This window comes from Epargyreus clarus, unplaced genomic scaffold, assembly GCF_041222505.1.
Source record: "Epargyreus clarus isolate Ecla_fem2 unplaced genomic scaffold, WU_Ecla_fem_2.2 ptg000027l, whole genome shotgun sequence".
In the NCBI taxonomy this organism is placed as follows: domain Eukaryota; kingdom Metazoa; phylum Arthropoda; class Insecta; order Lepidoptera; family Hesperiidae; genus Epargyreus; species Epargyreus clarus.
Window position 1 is genome coordinate 1231406 of NW_027332234.1, and position 22422 is coordinate 1253827.

The 22422-nt window shown below is 34.3% G+C and overlaps 3 protein-coding genes across 6 annotated transcripts; 2 read left to right on the plus strand and 1 right to left on the minus strand.

Annotated features, from left to right (window-relative positions):
• The first annotated feature begins 311 nt into the window (after nucleotides 1-311).
• Nucleotides 312-4957, plus strand: LOC140753768 (tyrosine-protein phosphatase non-receptor type 13). Of its 4 annotated transcripts, none has more exons than XM_073088544.1 (3): nucleotides 312-330; nucleotides 1139-1238; nucleotides 1604-4957. In XM_073088544.1, exon 3 carries the CDS (start codon nucleotides 1613-1615, stop codon nucleotides 4862-4864), a length of 3252 nt encoding a protein of 1083 aa, XP_072944645.1. In that variant the 5' UTR covers nucleotides 312-330; nucleotides 1139-1238; nucleotides 1604-1612; the 3' UTR covers nucleotides 4865-4957. The 4 variants fall into 4 exon arrangements, with proteins under 4 accessions (XP_072944645.1, XP_072944647.1, XP_072944644.1 ...); XM_073088546.1 differs by having other exon boundaries at nucleotides 1611-4957; XM_073088543.1 differs by lacking the exon at nucleotides 312-330 and adding an exon at nucleotides 539-761.
• Nucleotides 4958-6206: 1249 nt separating this feature from the next.
• LOC140753770 (heat shock protein 60A) lies at nucleotides 6207-8309 on the minus strand. The gene has a single exon (XM_073088547.1). It carries the CDS (start codon nucleotides 8156-8158, stop codon nucleotides 6440-6442), a length of 1719 nt encoding a protein of 572 aa, XP_072944648.1. The 5' UTR covers nucleotides 8159-8309; the 3' UTR covers nucleotides 6207-6439.
• A 424-nt stretch (nucleotides 8310-8733) lies between these two features.
• Nucleotides 8734-21446, plus strand: Adk2 (Adenosine kinase 2). The gene is made up of 6 exons (XM_073088548.1): nucleotides 8734-8956; nucleotides 10032-10196; nucleotides 12087-12230; nucleotides 15768-15957; nucleotides 16305-16475; nucleotides 17848-21446. The coding sequence occupies exons 1-6, from the start codon at nucleotides 8943-8945 to the stop codon at nucleotides 18214-18216; spliced, it is 1053 nt and encodes a 350-aa protein (XP_072944649.1). The 5' UTR covers nucleotides 8734-8942; the 3' UTR covers nucleotides 18217-21446.
• Nucleotides 21447-22422: the final 976 nt, after the last annotated feature.

A 22422-nucleotide genomic window follows, 5' to 3' on the forward strand; every position in this document is an offset into this window, starting at 1 on the left:
CTTACTTACTATCAGGTGGACTGCATACTTTTCTGCTATTCATTTATTATATAAAAAATAATAATGGACATAGAAAGCTTTAAACATTATTAAAACATATAACTAAAATTCTTCCTTATCTCCACCCTACTAAATCGTGAATTTTTTTAAGTGACTAGTGGCTAATTTTGTAAATACCTAAACCGATTTCGATTATATTTTTGCTTAGTACGTAATACGTATTATTAGCTAACCAAACTGTTACGGAATAAAAATATGCAAATAACCCACCTGTTATATTGTTTGGAATTTTGAGCTGGAAAGTCATAAACAAGGAATGTATAATGTAATGTATGTCAAATTCAATTTATTATAAATAAAATACTATAGCCGCTTTATCTAATTACTATTGTTTTTTTCATCCCATCCAAAACCAACTTTAGGTTACAAACTTACAATATAAATCAAAACAAAGATGCAGATATGGTGTAAACGAGACAGTATGATTTCGGCCGCCGACTATGATTCTATTTTTTGACTTGAGTTATAGCATAGTTATGAACTATAGAGTATAGACTATTTTTGTGTGCTATGAACAAGAAGTTGAACAATTTCTCACCTCAAACAAAAGTTAAGAATTCGGAAGTTGAAAGTGTAAAAAGTTTTAGTGTACTGTCTTGTTTTGTAAGATGAAATATCTCAACGAAAGAAATTATGTGAATTAACTGAATTATATAACTATTAAGGACTTACAGTATGTTTTTCTACGAAATAATGTTCTTGTAAGTACCAATATTGTGATTTTAGCTATGATTAAATTTGATAACTTTATCGAGGTAAATTAAAATTTAAAGTTTCTAATAATATTACTGTTTTTGATTGTGAAAGTGATAATTATTGTAAATTGTGTTGCAACTTCCATTTATTACACTTATATAGCCTGCATCTATCTCCGTCTCGAAATATTTGAATAAAGAACGTCTATGATAATTTGAATGCTGATGAGGTAAAATTCGTTTCTACGTAGTAATTACAAACTCTGGTTGTTTCACGAAGTAATTTGGCGCAATTTCTCGTTTTTTCTTTTTTTCTTGGTAAGCAGTGTTGCTTTGTAGGTTTATTTCAATAGATATTTCTCTATAATTTACTTTTGTTTAAGGTTGCTGACTCAGAGTTTGCTTAGTACCGGATTTGTGCACATGAATATTGATGAGATGACAAACAGTAAACAAAGCTTTAAAGGACTTAATTGATTGTTGGTAAGACAGAATTCCTTATTGTTTATTTATTATTATTATTGTGGTTTATGATGTATCTTTAACTTGTAAAAAAGTTTGAAAGGAGCTGTTATATTTGTACAGTAAAAAAGAAAGAATTCATACTTTTGGGAAAAATATCTTCAAAACAACAAAATATTGAATAAATCTCTTAATGTTTTGAATAAAATATTTTGATTGTAAGGTATTCAGTACTTATTCTCAAAAAATAGATACAATAATCTTAGTAACTTAGAGTATTAATGTAAGAGAGAATTATAATATATTACAAAATTTAGGATATCTCATTAATTTCAATATCATAAACTTTTTAAACTAAGGGTTTTGTATGATCATATAATCTACAGTTTTCAGAAATGCCTCGTAATTGTGATGAAGACTCAGGCCGCAGCTCCTGTTCAGCTGCATCCATCACCCTGAGTCCCATCATGGACCACCACCAATTTGAACCCCACCACTTACCAGATAAGAAAGACAGGATCAACAAAACAGGAGCAAAATCTCACTTGAGTCTCAAGGTCAGCACACAACCCAGAAGCTATGTAAATCTTATAAAATCTCCAGATGAAGCAGACCCATTTCCAAGTTACCGTCAACCAAGACACCATAGAAATCCAATATTCAACTTGTTTGATACACCAAGGAGAGGAGGACTGAGTTACGCACATTCCACGCTCGACATAGCTTGTAGCACTCAAATTGAACATTCCAAAATCCAAAATAATGCATTCTCCATGACAGCAATTAATGTTGATGATAAAACTATAGTTAAACCTAAAGATGCACCACTAAGTACAAATTTTCGTAGAAACAAGCCAGTTCAAAGAGCTGCATCAAGACTTTACAAGGCAGATGCTGGTTTTAAAGGCAAAGAAGGTTGTACAGGTCCTGAGTTCATAGTCAGAGCCTCGCAGCCTGTAAAACATTTGGACTTGACTGTCTCAGCTATTTGTGAAAAAAGAGTTATTACTGTTGTTCTCCTTAATGGGCAAAGAGTAGAAGTGCTTTGTGATCCTAATACAGTCACAGCAGGTCAACTGTTTGAAACACTGGTACGCAGTGAAAACTATGAGCACAACTTTATGCTAGGTATTGCAACTCTTATAGGAGGAGACTTTGTATTTTTACCAGACGATTATAAAATTAAGAAGGTTGCTCCCGAAAATTGGCATAAACATGTAAATAAAAAAAGCAAAACTACAGAAGAAGATATTTCGTTAACTGTATTTCTCAGAATAAAGTTTTTCCTACCCAAAAATGTTGCTAGTAACATTCAAGGTGGGGAATGGCGACATAGAGTATATTTACAACTAAGGAGAGCAACTGTAGAAGGACAAATGACATCAACAATACAGAATCTCATTTTATTGGCTGGTTATGCATTACACATTGAATTTGGAGAATTTTCGTATAGGGAACATGGTACTGCAGATTATTTTCTACTTGAGCATTATTTGCCTGAAAATATAATAACAAATGACATGGCTGATGTAAAATTGCGAATGAAACGAGCGCATGAATCTAGACGTGGACTGGACAAAAATAAGGCGATACTGAATTATATAACATTAGCACAAACATTCCGAGATTATGGAGCACATTTTTATTCTGCAGTTTGGGCCACAAGAGACGGATTCTGCAGAGACGTCTGGTTATCAATTGGACCAAGAGGTGTAACTCTTTATTCAAGAACCAACCCCGTCACAGATAGTTCAGGATCTAACACAAATCGCATAGTATTACAAAGCTTGCCATGGCATCATATTCACACATTCTATTACAACAAAAAAAGCCTTTATATAATGCCTAATACATATTCAGGCTTATCGAAAATCGGAATAAAGTATAAACTTAAAATGACTGACAATAAAAGCTACTTCACCTTTTGGCTGGCCTCTCTGCATCACAGATTGTATTTAAAGTTGTATGCAAAAGAGGACTTCATTAATTATTTATCAGGTGAACTTGGTTGTCCTTTAAATACAGATGGCAGCCCAAAGAAAATAGAATGCAGTAACTATCAAGATAGTTATAATTTAGCTGTAAGAAATCCTATAAAGATTAGGAGACCTGCTAGAAGAAGATTTAGAGTTGATCTATTTGGAGATAAGAAATTAGTTAATAAAGAGAATGAAAGACCTGACACTGAGGAATTGCTTAGGCAAATTCTTTCGCCTAAACACAGTAATGAAAGTCTTTTGAATACATCTAACTTGCAAGGCAGTTCTAATGAAGCACTGTCTTCATCAGAGAGCAGCCTACCTCGAAGGCATGGAGTAAAGATGGGGACAAGAGTATTTAACGGAATGAAGACTGTCTTAGATGGTAATCACACCAGAACACCACCAAAAAGGTACAATACGTGTGTTGTGGAGTTTGGCGTTAATCATAGTGATTCCGACGATCTTGGTTCTGATCAAAGGCAGCACTGTACAGTAAATAGTATGAAATTACTGCCTGAGCGACCATATAGTCAAAATATGTCGCAGGCCCCAACTGCCTACGTTTTAGAATCTCCTAAGGTTTACTCAGACGTTTTTAACTTCCGAGAAGCCACAAACGAATCCTGCTTGAACACCTCCATATTTGAAAAGTTAGATAATATGGAATGTGTACAGGGTGAAAGAGTTTTTGTGACGGCCGTTCTCGAAAGAGATAAAATGAATGCCTTAGGATTACAAGTAGCAGAAGGATCTGATGGAAATGTGTACATAAAGTCAATAACACCTGCAAGTTCCGCTGATTTGTGCGGGAAATTAGTACCAGGGGATCAGATCATATCAGTTAACGGGCAAACGTTGTTGAATTTAAAATACGACAAAGCTTTAAACCTGTTGCAGTCAGCTCCCCAAAAAGTAGAACTGATAGTTTTACAAACAGTAAATAAAAATAATACCATGGATCATCATTTTAACTTTTCACAGAATACACCGGAAAGTAATCATGAGCCAGATATAAATCATGCAAGCTTAAGACGTAGCATTGCCAGCGCTTTAGATCTCGAGATAACGGACGATGAGTTGCTAAACGAAGAAGCACTAAAAACTATTTACGCACTAATAAAGTTAACGAAAGAAAAAGTGATCAGTAGAATGCAAGATAAATCTGGTAGGCACTCTACACCAGACAAGAGTAACTTGCAGAAAAGTTATTCAGAGAACAAAATTAATAAAGTACATGAAGAATCTGATGTTGTCGACTCATCGCAGGAAAATACTCCACAGAAGAGGAACGCTCAAAAGTTTAATACATGGCGGGGGCAAGTGCCGTACAGGCCGAAGCGTCGACCTTTGAGCTTGAGCATTCCATCCGACGTTCATTTACCCGAGAACTATTTGAACGACGATTCGGGGAACTTGTTAATGAAGTCTTCGTTGAAATCTATCCAATCCTCCTTAAACAGTTTAGACAACTCTAAAGGTAAAATCGTGGCGGTCCCGAGGAATTTCGGACTCAGCAGGCGATGGCTCGGCCCCGTCCGTTACCCAGTCACGCCTTGTAAGAATAGCAATATAAATACTGGAAGTGCAATTGTTGATGGTGATGTAGTTAGAAGGCATTTCGTATATGGTGCTGGAGATTCAGATGAAGATCAAATATTTTTATAGTTAACTTGATCTTGTATATTATGTTATAAAGGTATCTTTAAGTTTTACATGACAAATATAAAATAATAAATGCAATATTTTATAAGGTAGAAAGTGTTTTATTTAAGTAATAAAACTAACCGAAGCGCATGGCTTGAATACATAACAATAGGTAGTTAACAGTTATGCAACACCTATAATTCATTGTGTATTATCTGTTATGTAAAGTAACTGTAGAAATGTCGACGAATGTGCAGAGAATTTAAAAAAGATATTAATGGTAAAGGGCATCCACTGACAATATTATGAGAAAATATCAATAAAGCACTACAGATTGTACTCACTAAACTAACGCTAACTCACTAAATGCTCATTTTTTGCATTAGATAAGATAGCACCTAAGGAGTAATTTCCTGTGGCAGAATATAAATGATCACGTATCAACGTGCTTTTCATTACAAATCATCACATTGCATTATATTCTGGGTTCCACACGTGGTTACCTCACGATTGACTAGTTCATATCGAAGAGTAAATAAGTAAAGCATTGAAACATTGTGTTATCAGTACTATCACCTACTATTCTGTGAAGATCGTAAAAAGTCGTACTTTGAATTCCGGCCATATTCAAATAATCGTGCGTCAAGTCTTACGTAACAGATCTGTCGCGAACGAAGTAGATTTTGTAGCTGATAACACAGTAGGTACCTAAAAGTAGTTTTAGAGGTTTCAATTTAAAATTACTTCTTATAATAAAGTTTAGTAATGTACAGAATTAAAACACGTTTATTGATATTATGTTTGTGAGCTGTACTTTAATATTAGAATTTGAGGTAAATGACCATACAATAACCGAGCTATATATAAATATCTGCTCGTTTTCTCGTAGTACTATGTACTAGTGTACTTGTACATTGGTCGGAATTATAGTATGTTAGGTAGGTACTCTCGCCCTCGTACGAGAGGTCGTTGAATCCTATTGAATAGATAATAATAAGAGCTAGGCAGTTTGCTTTCACTATAATTGCTTAAGTACTTTTTCTGTTACTTCTCAGGGTTTTTATGAGAATGAAACAATGAAATCTGATAAGAAAATTAAATATTATAGTAAAATCCTAACAGGTACATAATTTCATCTAAAATATAAAATGAAATTTATTCACATTAATTATTATAAATCTCCAATTAATTGAGGTTCTCTAAGTTTAACCTTAATAAAATTATTTTAAAGTAGTGTGTTATGACCTCAAGCTTATGAAATTACGTAATGCGCAATAATTATAGTCAGACTTTAATAACTATATACCTTAAAAGAAACTTCTTAATTAGATATTTATGAATGACAAAAAATAAAACTTGGAAAAACATTATTTATTAATTTATTAAAAATAACATTTTGCTTTAAAGCAAACATTAAAACTAAATAATTCTAAGACAGCTGTCTTCTACATTTGTAACACAATCAGACTCAATAATAAAAAGAAAATCATACACGGCACATTTGTAACATCATTCATCTTAACATTGCAATACCCTTAACAGGTGATGTAACTATCAGAGTTTTTTACACTAGAAATGCATTTTAAGTCTATGGGCTTACATCATACCTCCCATTCCCCCCATACCACCCATGCCTCCCATACCAGCCATTGGATTTGGTTCCTTTTCTTGTGGAATATCACAAATGACAGCCTCGGCTGTTGTCAGTAGTGATGCAACACCGCTGGCATCAGTAAGTGCTGTCCTCACAACCTTAGTGGGGTCAATGATACCCTTTTCAATCATATTTACATACTCATTGTTCAGTGCATCATATCCAAACTCAGGGCCGAGGTCCTCTACTTTGGCAACAACTACTGATCCATCAATACCAGCATTGCGAGCAATCGTCATGCAGGGCATCTTTAAAGCTTTCTTGATGATCTCAACACCAGTAGCCTGATCAGAGTTGGCAGTCTTCAGCTCTTCAAGTGTTGGGATGCACCTAAGGAGGGCTGAGCCACCTCCAGGGACAATACCTTCCTCAACAGCCGCACGGGTAGCATTCAGAGCATCATTAACACGGTCCTTCTTCTCATTGACTTCCACTTCACTGGAGCCACCAACATGAAGAACAGCTACTCCAGAAGCTAGCCTGGCGAGACGCTCCTGCAGTTTTTCCTTCTCATATTCAGAATTAGTTTCCTGAATCTGGTCACGGATTTGTTCCGCCCTCCTGTCAATGTCAGCCTTCTTGCCCTTACCCTTAAGGAACAATGTGTCATCCTTGGTGATAATAACTTCTCCAACCTGTCCGAAATCTGAGGCCTGCACATCCTCCAACTTGATGAGATTGGCATCATCACCAAATACAACTCCACCTGTTGCTATGGCCATGTCACTCAAAGTAGACTTGCGGTTGTCACCGAAGCCAGGGGCCTTGACCGCAGCTACTTGGAGACCAATCTTAAGCCTGTTAACTACTAATGTAGATAATGCCTCACCATCAACATCCTCAGCGACAATGACTAGTGCTTTTCTTTGCTGGTTAGCCAACTCAAGTGCAGGTATGATAGTTTGCACATTGCTGATTTTTTTCTCTGAAAACAGAACTAGGGCATCCTGGAATTCAACCTTAGCGCCCTTCGATGAGTTGATGAAATATGGTGAAATATAACCTCTGTCGAATTTCATACCTTCGATAACTTCGAGTTCGTCGGTCAAGGTCTTGCCGTCCTTGACGGTGATTACGCCATCGCGGCCCACCTTCTTCATGGCGTCGGCGATGAGCTTCCCGATGGCGAGGTCCCCGTTCGCGGAGATGGTGGCGACCTGCGCGATCTCCTCCGGCGTCGTCACGGGCTTCGACATGTTCTTCAGCTTGTCTTTTACAGCATCCACCGCCAACATAACCCCTCGTCGGATCTCGATAGGGTTGGCACCCTTCGAGATTTTTTCGAAACCTTCCTTAGCGATCGCTCTGGCGAGCACCGTCGCTGTGGTGGTGCCGTCGCCGGCCTCCTCGTTCGTGTTGTTAGCCACGTTCTGGACCAGCTTCGCGCCGATGTTCTGGAACTTATCCTTCAGTTCGATTCCCTTTGCTACGGTCACACCATCTTTGGTGATCTTTGGAGAACCCCACGACTGTTCTAAAATTACATTTCTACCTTTTGGACCCATTGTGACTGCGACGGCGTCGGCGAGGACATCGACGCCCTGGAGCATCAGTGCTCTTACATCAGCACCGAACCTTACATCTTTGGCGTAAAATCTTGCAAATTGTTGAGATTTGCTTAGTGAAATAGTTTTACGAACTACGCGAGGCAAACGTAGCATTTTTTAATATAATGGAATGATACAAAGGAGTTAAAATGTTCCAGTGATCGCGCACTTCTCGAAGATTCTCGCGGTCGGAATCTCAAAACGTGATTTTTCTGCGCCGGTTATAGGTTATATGAAACTTTATGAACGCCACAGACTATATAATAACAAAATAATATAATAAGGAACCAAAGTATAGATGGCAGGATAGTCGCTTAATGAATACAAATTCCAAAATTGTTAAGGATACCTTATACCAGAAATCAGTGAGGTAGCTAAGCTTATGGATGCGATGGGTATCAAATCTACCAATAGGATAAGATTTTTTCATTTTTATGGTTATAGATGCAAAAGGATCGCGGCCAGTGTATCGAAATATTTCTAATAATTAATGTTAGAAATATTAAGATACACTGGCCGCGATCCTCACATCTTAATCTCAGTAAAAATCGTATTATTTTGCCTAGATTATGACAGATTATCAAAGGCAACATAGTTTCAAATTACATTGGGTGAATGAAAATAATCTAAGCCTGTGAGGTATTAGAAATAAGTAATAAATTGACAGTGACAGAAACATGCCGAGATAAAGGTGACATTGTTGACAATTCCATGCAAAAAAAATATCTATTCTTCGCTCAGGTAGCAAAGCGTGAGCACGTTTTTCTGGGGAGAAAACAAGCGGTGATAATATTATAATCGAACGTGTTAATTAAATTCTTTATTTAAACATAGTTGCTGATAGTGAGCGGCACGCTGTTATAATAAAAATTTAACTGTAGGACATAATTATTACATAATGAATATTCCAGCGTAAGTAATTTTTTGCTTATTATAGCATCCTTTTTGTGAGACATTATTTTAATTTGCATGACCGGGTCATCGCATTAAGTTTGTTTAAGCTTCACATAATATGTAAATCAGAGAACAACCATTCTATTATTTATTGAATCTCTTGAAACGTTTAGGTTTATTATACCGTTTTAATTTATTCAAATTTGATTGTTCTATAGGTTAAACACACCGCCACAGTTTACATTATCTTCAAATTATTAACTATATTTTAATGTATTGGGTATACTGGTTTCAAATATTCGGATCTCTTTCATTTTACTGTTACTAATAGGAAGTAAACATTCTGTATTTATTTATAACAATTTAACAATGAGAAACTGAGTATATACAGTTTACATACTTTTTTGGCATGTGATATACGCCAACAAATTTCAAATATCTTTTAATATTTGTAGTCTGAGTTGCCAACAAAAATATTGTTAACTAACACTAAGTATTTGGGATTACATTGTATTTTAAGAAACTTCAAGGAAGAAAATGAACTAGTTACATTATGAACTAGTTTTGCAGCATGTTTAAGTAACCAAACTCAAAGGTAAACTTCACAACGAGTTGAATGGGTATCCATTAGTGGCTATTTGTCCATCTTCTGGAGCTCATGTTAACCTGCTTGCCATGGTTGTTACTGGAAGGTTGTTAAATCTTTTCAGATGCCTAATAAACTTTGTATCAACAGTAACAATTTGAAGTAATGTGGTCATGTATGCTTGAGCCTTCCCCAGATGTAGGGAAGCTAGCTGTGGGACATAAAAGGGTTTAAAGGACCAAAAGTTATTAACTAATGCTATTAAAATCAATTCTGAAATTGAAAAGATTGTCACATACAGACAGGAAATATTGGTGGTTCAAAACTGGTTATCATAGAATACCACAACACAATATTCATATTTTGATTTATTCCAATATAATGTGTTATTCTATTATAAATGTGGGTGGTATTTTTTTGACTCCCAGAACTTTTAATTATTTGTAATATTCTGCGAGATAGAGCACCTTTAATACTTTCTATCATATTTAATACTATAATTTACAGGTGCTTATGTGACAAAGAAGGTCTTCTTGTGGGCATTGGGAACCCACTGCTGGACATTTCGGCAGTGGTGGATGAGGATCTTCTGAAGAAATATGATATGCACCCAGATGACGCTATCATGGCTGAGCCTAAGCACATGCCACTGTATAGAGAACTTATGGATAAGTATGTTGGTTTTTTGGATTTTTATGCCATGAAAAGTATTTTAATGTCCTACCTACATAACCACCCACTAGCTCAACCCCAGAGATTGTTTCTATTTATGCCTTATATATTTCTCAACTATGTGTCTTGTCTTATTTTAGGAAATAACGGATACTTATATAATATCCTACCATGAAGGTGTGTAGTAATTAATTTGCAAGCTATCCCTCACATGCATACAAAAAGAAAATTAGATAAGAACTTGTAATTATAAAAATTGATCATTTAATGCTTATTATTCTTTTTAGGTTTTTTTCACTGTTCTATATATTTTAATCTACATGTTATATAAGCATCAAGTTTTAATTCTACTGTCACAGTGTAAATACAATCATAATTTTATTGCGTTCATAATGTGAGGCTAATTTACTACAGTAGGTGTATTACACTTTCCTCCATTGTTCCCTTGCTAGATAAAGTTAATACCATTGTATTTAATTTTCGGAACTAATTACTATTTAATGTAATGATAAGGTAAAACAAGGCATATGGGTACTTTATGTAGTTGGATTGTGAAAACGAATAAAAAAATGATACTCAGCTTGGAATTCTAAAAAATAATAATTTGTAGTTGTATCTAGCAATAATCTCTTCCATATTATATACTGTATGATAATGTTGTCATTTACATAAGTCTAACGACATATCCATAGGCCGACCCCACAGTGAGAGTACTTTCCCATAAGGAATTTTAGGCGAGAGAAAAAATGGAAGATTTTTTTTTGCCAACAAATTTTATAGACTACTAGCTGATCCGGAAAACGTCGTGTTGCCATATAAATAAAAAATGTTAAGGGTGAACAACCCTTATAACATAGGTTTAAGAAAAATAGATAGTAGCCGATTCTCAGACTCAAATTTGGTGAAAATCGGTAAAGCCGTTTCGGAGGAGTACGGTAACTAACATTGTGACACGAGAATTTTATATATAATATGAATTCTTGACTATCTTTTTTGGCCGATCTATTCGTTTCAGCTAATCCAACTTGCGCTCCGGTCAGCATCCATAGTATACACATAACTACACCCACGGACTTTTCATAATATAATGTTTCTTCTAAAAGTGGAAATCTGTTACATATTTTTACCACGCTTATATTAGCTTGACCAGTATTGTTATTTCACTCTGTTTTCAGAAAATACTATAAGTAATATAAATGCGTCTTGTACTCGAGCGAGCTACATCGTAAACCACATATGAGCCTGATTTATTTTAGTATTTCTTATAATGAGAATTAATTACATCGCGGTTAACCATAGCCTTCAGCTACTTATTAAGAAATATTAACTTATGATTAAGATAACAGATATATTTACCGAGAAAAAAACGGAGACTACGGTGGCACATATCGCAATGTTATAAAAATATTGAAGGTCTCTATATTGTGCTTGAAGAATATGGTAACGTTTAGTAACGCATTTTTGGTGACTGGCTTAGACTCGAATCCTATTTGAGGTGGATTACCGATGTGTACAGACTGCACTAGTTACTTTCCATCAGGTGCATGCCTGTTCGCTATACCGATATGGCGAAAATGAAGAGGAGCAAAAATTGCTCAATACTTACTCAATAGTCTAATAAAATAAACTTTTATATTAAATTTCATGATTTGTAATTACATTATATTTGATTACAAATGACAAAGATCCAAACGTAGTTTACGTGGACCCTATGTGTGTGAACCCATAATTAATTTACCGGGTAAAAAGTGCCATAGCACTACCTGTACATTTCTTTAACTTGGCATTGAGGTCCCACCACAATTAATAAAAAAAAGAAACTGAAAGTATTAGGTAATATATTATCTAAAGTATTTACTCTTGGCTGAAATGTAACTTAACGTACTTCAGGTACAAGACAGAGTTCATAGCGGGAGGCAGTGTCCAGAACTCGCTGAGGGTGGCCCAGTGGATCCTGAAGAAGCCCAACATGAGCGTGTACTTCGGCTGCGTGGGCAATGACGATTATGCTAAGATTCTAAAGGAGCGAGCTGTGTAAGTATATCATTTTCGATCGGCTCGATGAACAAGCAATTATTTAAGATGAAAAAATCTGCAAGACTGGATACAATACTTCTGGGTAAAATCCTCTCCGCAGTTTCAGCAAATTTTCTATAGAGGTTCCCAGAACGGCATAATACGGTGCTCATAAAAAACGGTCTGTTTGATTTCAAAATCGGTGGTTGGAACATATACATAATTATGTCGCTACTTTCCTGAGCGAAACGACAACTTCATTATACGACGTTCAGTCATGATAAAAGTCATATTGTACTCCACAGCCCACACACACCCTCGAGTGGAGTAAGACAGTAATGGGTATATGATGATGACGATGACGAATTACTTTAATTTATTACATTATCAATCATTTTAACATTCTTCATTCCATTATCTCTTTGAGAAAGTACTTTTTATTTTTATCGAGATCATCCGATTCGGGGATTTCTGTCTAGATAAAAATGACAATAAGATAGACAGCGGCCTATCATAAAAATCCATGTAGGAGGGATCTTACGATTCCGATAAATTCTTATCGCGTAGTAATACATGATAATGTCATTTCAGTATGTCACGTTTCCTGATATCTCACGATAGTATTATTATACCACAGCGTTGCTTAATGTTTAATGAAAATTTAAAGTTTTTCTCAAATCTCATATTTTCTGTTTATTTATTTGATAATCAGAAATCTTATGACTCGTACTCAATTTTGGGTGTATGTATGTACGTGTAGAAAAAGGACGCGTGTGACCTAAATATAGTCCGCGCCAAACTGCTAGTCCGGTATGAAGTTGTTGCAAGCAGGTGTAGTCATACAATTTGTTATGGCAATACGATTCATTTCTATATTCCGAGCGGACTAGCAGTTTTACGCGGACTATACCTACATAAAATATCAACTATATCAAGATTCTGTTAATTGAACAAATATAGATTGAAATTCAAAACTGTAGCATATACCAAAGTTCTTGATATAAACAGACTACAAACATTTGTAGGTAGTAATTCGTCGAAATATTTTCTTCATTCAAAAAATTCAAATGCCCGTTAATGTAGTTTGATGCTATCAATTCAATAATAAGCTTTTGTGTTGAAAAGTCAACGGTTCGAATGCCGGGTGATGTAACAGCAGATAACAGATATTTTGTTAGCGTTCGCTGTGTGTACAGTGATCCCGCGCCGCCTGATAACATTTGCTCGTGTTATCAATGGCCATCTGCAAACGTATTAAGTACTGCGAAATGTATACTTCTCATGTAAAATACATCTAGAGTAAAATATTACCAAATAATTAAAGCCTAACTTTCAATAATAGGTTATCATTTTAAAATTAATTGTTGCTATTAAATTTAATAGGCTACGCCATCATCTTAGAAAAAATCCCTATTACGTTTTTTTGTAATATATAAATATTTTTCATAGATTAGTATGCTTTTTTTTAAGTTAAAAATTAATAAATCGTAAATTGCATTTTTTTCATCCACTTTATTATACTACTATGTAGGTACTTGTTCATTATGCTTGCTTCATTATTGATTTTCTTTTACGGACACTCAAAATTATTTAATATTCCGAGCATATTCGTTTATTACTCCATCAGGCAATAGCCCAACCAAACTTTTAACTAGATGCCAAGGCTGAATCGAGCTGTTTCGTGCAATTAATGCCTTGTGTAGTACCGCGTTTATTGACTGTAATGAGTGTTGACGTCAAACTGCTGTTCGTTTATTTATTTAGTAAACGGAGTGCGTATATGCCACTAAGTACACATAACTATATACATCTGATATTAACATTACTTATGTTAAATAATTCTCTACGCGAATTTATTCCTCAGTAGCTCTTTGATTGATATCTTTGACGGTTTGAAAATAGAATTATACTGACTCCTATTTAGTTTTAAGTTCATAAGTTCCAGTTACGGTAGGTATACAATAAAAATGTTACGTATTTATGATAACTATAAAAATAATGCAAAAGCATGTGTAGATCATAAGTTGTAGTTATAATATTAGGTATGCTTCTTTTCGCGAAGATACTGCAGGCCTAAACACTATCAAAGAAATACACGGTATGATATTTACATCGGAACCACGGATCTCTGCCGATTAGATTGCCAAAATAGATATAGGTACTTAATGAGATTAAAACCTAGACATCTAATTTATGAGGTACTTTCCTTTATCATCATCATACATCATCCTTACTAATATTATAAATCCGAAAGTAACTCTGTCTGTCTGTCTGGTTGTCTCTTCTTCACGTCTAAACCACTGAACCGATTTTAATGAAATTTTGTACAAAGATAGTCTGAGACCCGAGAAAGGATATAGTATAGTTTTTATCCCGGAAATCCCACGGGAACTAGGATGGAGATCTAAGATCGATTAATCGGAAAATCAATATTTTGGACCCAAAACATCGATTATTTTAATCGATATTAGTAAGGACTGAATCGTAAACTATGCATTTGATCAAGTGATGATCTTTAGCAAAATTGAAGGTACGAATTTACAGTTTTATGTATGTTATATTATTTTCTTTTAAACGCGGGCGAAGCCGCGGGCAACAACTAGTCTTTCTATATAGCATACCCTTCTATATAGCAATTGCTCGACTTTTCCTTATTCATAATTACTGTTAGAAAACTTAATTAATTTTAGTTTCATACTACTTTGGTACATTCATTTCTATTACTTAAAAATAGATATGACTTTGTCACGATGTTCATTTGAAATGTATAATTTGAAACTTATGATAAGATAATATTACCTAATTAGACAATATTTGAAATTTTTTGATCACTCACATAATTTTTTCGCCAGATTACGTGTATAATCAATCAAGTAATTATATCTGGAAAATTTCTATAAAATTCTTATAAAATCGAATTTGTGTAATATTTTACACAAACGCTAAATCGTTTTGTATTTCATAGAATATACTTGTAATGTCTGTTGGCTTAGTCAGATAAGTAGATCTGGAAAGCAACACAAATTCGATAATTTCGTTGAATCGGTCCAATCCTTACTAATATTATAAATCCGAAAGTAACTATGTCTGTCTGTCTGTTTGTCTCTTTTTCACGCCTAAACCACTGAACTAATTTTAATGAAATTTTGTACAAAGATAGTCTTGAGACCTGAGAAAGAACATAGGATAGTTTTTATCCCGGAAATCCCACGGGAACTAGGGCATGGCGATCTAAGATACATTCATCGGAGAATCGATCTTTTGGACCAAAAAAATCTATTATTTTAATCGATATTAGTAAGGATTGAATCGTAAACCATGCATCTGATCAAGTGATGATCTTTAGCAAAGTTGTTGTCCATGAGTCCACGAGGGTTTCAGAGTTGGTCCGACCAATTTTCGCCAGGTGGCGCCACTGTAATTCCAATGAAGGTACGAATTTTCAGTTCGACGTATGTTAGTACGTATTATTTCGGTACAGTATTATTTTCTTTTAAACGCGGGCGAAGCCGCGGGCAAAAACTAGTTAAATATATTCCGGTTGGTAATCCACAGCGCGGAAGGCGTGACGGTCCACTACCAAGTTACCGACGAGGCTCCAACGGGAACCTGCGCAGTTTTGGTCACAGGCACGCACAGGTCGTTGTGCGCCAACCTGGCCGCTGCCCAGAAGTTCACGCCGGACCACTTGGCGAAGGAAGAGTGCAAGAAGAGCATTGAGGGTGCTCGCTTCTTTTATGCATCGGTAAGTTTTGTTAAAAGTTTCTTGGATGGAAAAGGGGATAATATTCTTCTAAGTAGACAAATAGCGACCTCATGGCACGTGTGGTTTATTCCCCGGCCATTAATCGAACAAAATGGTAATCAAGTGTATATTCTTGATCTGAAGAATCGGAAGATAGATTGCAATTTTAGGCTCTGTCGGAAATTGGGTAGCTGATGCCTAATGGCCAAATGTCATACTTCATATTTTGAATCAGGAGACACGTGTATTCTTATTGCGCCACAGCATAGTTCGTATCAGGCTGAAAAATGTTACTTTTTCTGCAGACACGTAGGCGGAGAGTTGCTATAAAACATTGTTATTTCCAGGGTTTCTTTGTAGCGGTATCGCCCGAGTCGATAATGCAGCTGGCGAAACACGCGCATGATAATGGACACATTTTCATAATGAATTTGAGCGCACCGTTCGTGTCGCAGTTCTTCAAGGAACCGCTAGAAAAGATGCTGCCTTACGTCGACGTACTGTTTGGCAATGAGTCGGTGAGTTGTCATTAAGCGTCTTACTTTAAGATAATATGTTCATGATTTTACTGTGAAGACACCAGCGCTATATGTATTTTTATTTTCTACTATATCACACTAGTGTTAATCATTGCTGCTACTCACCTACTAAGGGACCGTTCAAGTATTACGTAACGCAATTTTTGAAGATTTTTGACCCCCCCCCCCCCCCTCCCCTCCTTGTAACGCACCGTAACGTTTTCTAAAACCTCTCTAAAGGTTACGTAACACTCAAGTGTCAATTTTTACCCTAAACTCGCAAAAAAGTTATGTTATAGTTTTTATCCTTGGGATACTTTTGCTTATATATTTACTTTATAATACTAAGAAATAAAACGAGATTTTTAATGCGAATAAGAGTGAAAACTAATAAAACATCAACTCATGGGCATGCAAAAATATACTTGTCCTTTTTAACTAACTACACCTAGTCGCTGTCGGATCCAACAGATACTCGATGCGAATTAAGTATGAAATGTCAAATGTGTGAAAATTCGGAATTGTTCAGTCGTGTATCTATTCCGAATCTATACGAATGTCATTTAGGTGGACGCCGCGCCGGCTCACGAAACGTTTAATGATAAATCAAACTACTATTTCGTTGAATCTAACGTTGACAGTCCTAAGCCTGTATAAAGTATGAAGGAAATGCATGCAACCCTACCGCCCTTACGTATTGATGCAAGGCATGAACGAACTAGCTTCCTAGTCCAAGAATAAGTACCTAGTCATCACCGAATAGTACTAACTAATGAGACTTTATGGGACTAGGTGGAACAGGTTTCTGGATCACGTATTTTTAAATAGTCCCAAATTTCCCTAGTACAACTCATCTCTACTTGTGCATAAACACTAACGAATACTGACAACGAAAACAACATTAAATGACGTACAATACAATCTAGGAATTCCCCGTGAAATATGAACGAAAAGGTTTGCCAACTCGCGGGAACGAATTAAAAATGACAACCAGACTATACAATGAGAATACTCAGGACTTAGTTCGGCTGAACCCGCTCATTCAAGGGATTCCCCGTAAAACGTAAATGAAAAGGGTTGCCAATTTAGGAGTCTTAATTCCCTATTTTTTTATTTAAAAAATGTTACGTAACGTGTATTAAGTAAGACCCCCTCCCGCCTCTGTAATGCATCGTAACGTTTTAACGCCGCCTAAGTTACTTCACAAGGGTACCAAGTTCCCAACGCGTAAATGAGTTGATCAAGCTTAGGTAGAAAGCCAAAATTTTAGGGGTTGGTAATACTTGTTTATGGACAAGACTGCCATCAGGTGGACTCTAAGGTCGTATGTTACTTTAATTTCATTTAAAAAATGAAAAAAAAATCTTTTCAGGAAGCGGATGCTTTTGCGAAAGCATTCAACATCACCGAAACAAACTTAGAAGAAATCGCGTTGAAAATAGCCGCACTTCCGAAAATGAACTCTTCAAGGAAAAGAGTGGTCGTCATCACTCAGGGTAAGGACCCAGTTATTCTCGTACAGGGGGACAAGGTCACTTTAATACCAGTTACGGCGTTATCAAGAGAACAAATCGTGGATACCAATGGTGCTGGTGACGCCTTCGCGGGAGGATTCCTCAGTCAAATGGTCCTCGGTAACTCTTACGAAACGGCTGTGAAGTGCGGTATCTACGCAGCCACTCACATCATCCAACATTCAGGGTGCACTGTCAGTGGTGCGAGTGACTTTAAGGACTGTTAATTCAGTAGTTAGCTAGGATTATTTAACTTTCTAGCAAAACATATCTTAAAATTACACTAATCGAATAATAATATCTTTTAACACAACAATTACTAATTGGAATGTATCAGTGCTATGGGACTTAATCAAAATGTAATTTATATGGGCAGCCGGCAGGTATTGGATAAGCAAGGCTTTAGCCTCGTTATGCTCGACCCATACATTTGTATAGTTTGTTTGTGTATGTATAAAGCTAACTCCCCTCTTCCATAAATACTTAGTTACACCGAAGCACCGCACTGGTAACGAACAAAAATGACGTTAAGCAAGATTTCAGTATTATATACATATTTTCCTTCCAGTACCATAACAACGAATGATACATTAAATTTTGTAAATAATACTACAATACGAGTCTGCAATATAATTTCTATTAATTTTAGAAATAGCTAGATAGCACTAGAAATAAATATCATACATTGATGTCTCCTTTTGCTGTTGAGTGAGTGAGTTTGCTCAATATGTTAAATAATATTGTCTTTTATGTATTGAGTTGTATTTTATTAATGCGGTTTGATAGTCGCACCCTACTTTAGTAGGTACAACAAAATTATTGAATGATAATAATATTACCTAAATAATTATGTATATTGTATACATGATACTTTTAAGACATGCATAATAAAGATGTAGGACAAAATAGTCACTATAAAGCATATTATATAATTGCTCAATAGCTGGGAATGAAATAGGTGGCTAATGGCTAATTTGTTGACATGTGTACCTAAGTATTGACTATGATATGTTATCGAATATTACCTGTATTTATGTCTGGTGTGCCTACTCTTATTTAGGAAACAATTCATATTCCTAGTATATCTGCGTTATCATGATCATTTTAGGAATGCGGGAAGTCGTCATAATATCTACTACTTATCATAATATGACTATCAATCATTACACTAATTTTTTGAATGAATACATTTATTTTGTACAAAAATAACTATAATATGTGAAATATTTTAAGTACGATAAAAACATAAAGATAAATATAACATTATTATTTTACTGAACACATTGGTTCGCCCTCGAATAATCATCATACAAATATTATATAAAACCCCTACTTTGAGTTGAAAGTTATCTACTGAAGTGCCTTTTTTAACTAAGCTAGGGAATTTTCGTTGGATATTTGAAGTGTTGAGTGTCTCGCTAGTTCTTTCAACTCGCTGCGTGTAAACATGTATATTGCACATATTTAAAATTAACTTTTCTTATTGTACTTATGCAAAATTGTATGTTTTTGTTAACTGTGGTTATGGTTTACATTTATCTTCAGGTTTTTTGTTCAATTAATGTTAGTGTTCAATGGGTAAAATATTGGTAATCTATTTGTAGTATTATTATTAGATCTGAGTCAATTACAAATATAATAGTGTTTAATAATTGAGATTTATATTTATTCAATAATACAAATAACTTATGTAACCAAGTGTTACTGTGTGAATGATACATCCAATCTCAATGTACATAATATGATAGAAGCTTGTGTAAACTTATGTTTGTAGACATATCTATACATTTTCATTAAATTCGCTTATGTATTGTAAGGCTACTCTGGTGTATTATATTACATATAATTATGTATGGCATACGACTGGGTGTAATATTAAGCAATTAATAAAAATAGCAATAAAATATAGGAGTAATCAAATGAAATTGAACAGAATTTATATATATTTCTTTTAATTGCTTTTTGCAACAAAATATTATAATAGCTATTGCTATTACTAAGACTAAATCTTAGTTTGTCACCTTACTTAAATATATAATCTAGCCTAAATAGTAATAGTAACATGAAATATAAAATATACAGAAAAATGTCAACATGGAATTATCAACTTATAACAAATTAAAGCAATGAAAAATTAAACACTTAAAAATTAGCCTGAATTATCTGCAATGCGCAAGAAGTAATGCCCATCATAAATAATGAGTCTATCCAATGTTTGGCATAACTAAGATCAAAATGTGATAATTTCTAGGAAGAAATTAGTTTAGTAGGAACTAGATATTGTCAAATATCAGTCTTGGCAGCAAAACATTGGATAGATTGATTATTAATAACTGACCTCAAGCACTGTTTCGCAACCATTAAGTTGCAACCACCTGAGTTCAATATGGCATGTAACAACATATATTGAGATTTTGTTCTAACGTAAATAACTGAGAATTTCAAAATGGCTCTAAAGGTTTAAACAAAAAAAATTCACACTTTAACGTTTTAAATATTAGTTGCAACATTATAATAGTTGAGAAACAGTTACAAGAAACCTCATTTGTTAATGGCAAATCAGCATAATAATAGAAAAACACATTTTAGAAGTAACTGAATACAAAACTATAATATATCACATTAACAGTAGGATTATTTGCCAATGAACAAACTTAGCTTGCTTATGGCATCATGTTCCTTAGCTACAACTCTTATTACAGTGTTTGATGGATTTGTAAGAGGAAGCATTTTAATTGCTAACTTTGGAAAAAAGGATTTTTTTTTATAAAATTTATAACTGAAAGAAAACTAGATTCTCGAATATTTGAATGGTTCCTAAAAGGTATTGCAATATCCATCATACATCAATAGTCCACAAATATCTAGGTAGTCGAAAGCTTAATACTAAATTAAACCATAAAAATTAATATTTAGAAAGTTGTTGAAAATAAACTGATCACATTCTAATGAGCTGCCCTTACAATCTAGAATAGTGTATTTAATACTTTTATAAATATGGCCCCGCAGTATTTACTTGTATTTGATTCTTGCTAAAAATATAAATTTAAAAAACACCAGTCTTGGCATTGTTGAATGTTATGCTTAGTTATTCATAAACACAACAGAATAGTGCACAATATGAACAATCCAGTTAGGTACATATTCCTCATCCCCTAAAAGCGGCATGCATTTGTATTGTTCAACTATAATAAAGTTCTTCATGTACTTCTGTAATTTTGTAATACTCCTGGTTATATGGGGATATATTACAGAATGTTTAACAAAACATTGCTTAGCTCTGCACAATTTACATGAATTCCTGAAAATTATCTTCACCCTTGGAGCCCTAAAATGTGTGACAAATAATTAATATTGTAACCCAACTTAAGCTAACCAGTAACTTGTAAGTTAGTTAAAATGTTATGGTTGTACTTATGTTTGTATTTGCTTAAAAATAAATTTTCTACCAAATTTATCTGTTTTTTTTTATTGTGTATTTTTATTATGAAGTAAATAGTAAGTTGTAGTAGTATAAAATAAATTTTAAAGTTTCAATACTATAAACTTCAAGTTGTAACTATTGACAATTTTGTAGTAAATGCATAAACTCCCAAATGTAAGTAAAACCTACATGTAATTCTATTACATGACTACCATATATTCAAAATGCATTTCGAATAACAAAAAATATTGTTTGTTATAGTAAACCCAACCTAATTTATATCAACGATATAAATGTTTGGTTTATAACTTACCTCATTTTTCATTTATACATTCGTAAGACGGAAAAGTGTGAAATATTTAGAAATGTTAGGTTTCAAAAGCTATAAAACAAATTACCACTCTCGGCATTGATACAATTTAAATGAGGAATCCAAACCTAATTAAAACTGAAAATTGACTTTGTTCAATGTTTCATTCTTATACGATAGTTACTATAGTTAGTCAAATCAAATCCAAAATAAACACTTTTATAAAAACGCGCTGATCCATCGAAACTTTGAAATACACCATAGACAATATACCAAAATTTGTTGCAATGCTATCATTCGTACATAAATTTTAACTTAAAATAGGTCCTAAATTTCCATTCGGTAATTTAATAAAAATAATGAATTTAGAAAGTATTTTTTTAATGTAAAATTTTGTTTTCTGGAACCTATTAAAACGACGTCGGTTGGGATTATCTGTGTAACAGACATAACGTCATACTTTGCTTATTTATACAATGTTTTGACATAGCAGAATAGAAATCAGGATTTGTCGGTTCTTATTAGTGATGAAAGATTTGTCGCAAAGAATTTACAGGATATTACTGTGTCAAAAATCAGTAGATTTGCACATAGGTTACTATACTCTTTGATTTGCACTTTCTGCTTTTATTTAAATCCAACGTTCATGCTTTTTTTAAACGAAGCAATTTTCATTTTCATAAACAGCATGACAATGAC

Excerpts from the sequence above, each read along its gene's own strand:
- LOC140753768 (XM_073088544.1), top strand. The coding sequence starts at position 1,613 with ATGCCTCGTAATTGTGATGAAGACTCAGGCCGCAGCTCCTGTTCAGCT.
- LOC140753770 (XM_073088547.1), bottom strand. The coding sequence starts at position 8,158 with ATGCTACGTTTGCCTCGCGTAGTTCGTAAAACTATTTCACTAAGCAAA.
- Adk2 (XM_073088548.1), top strand. Across the intron at positions 10,197-12,086 it reads TATAGAGAACTTATGGATAA|GTACAAGACAGAGTTCATAG; the intron begins GTATGTTGGTTT and ends AACGTACTTCAG. Across the intron at positions 12,231-15,767 it reads ATTCTAAAGGAGCGAGCTGT|CGCGGAAGGCGTGACGGTCC; the intron begins GTAAGTATATCA and ends GGTAATCCACAG.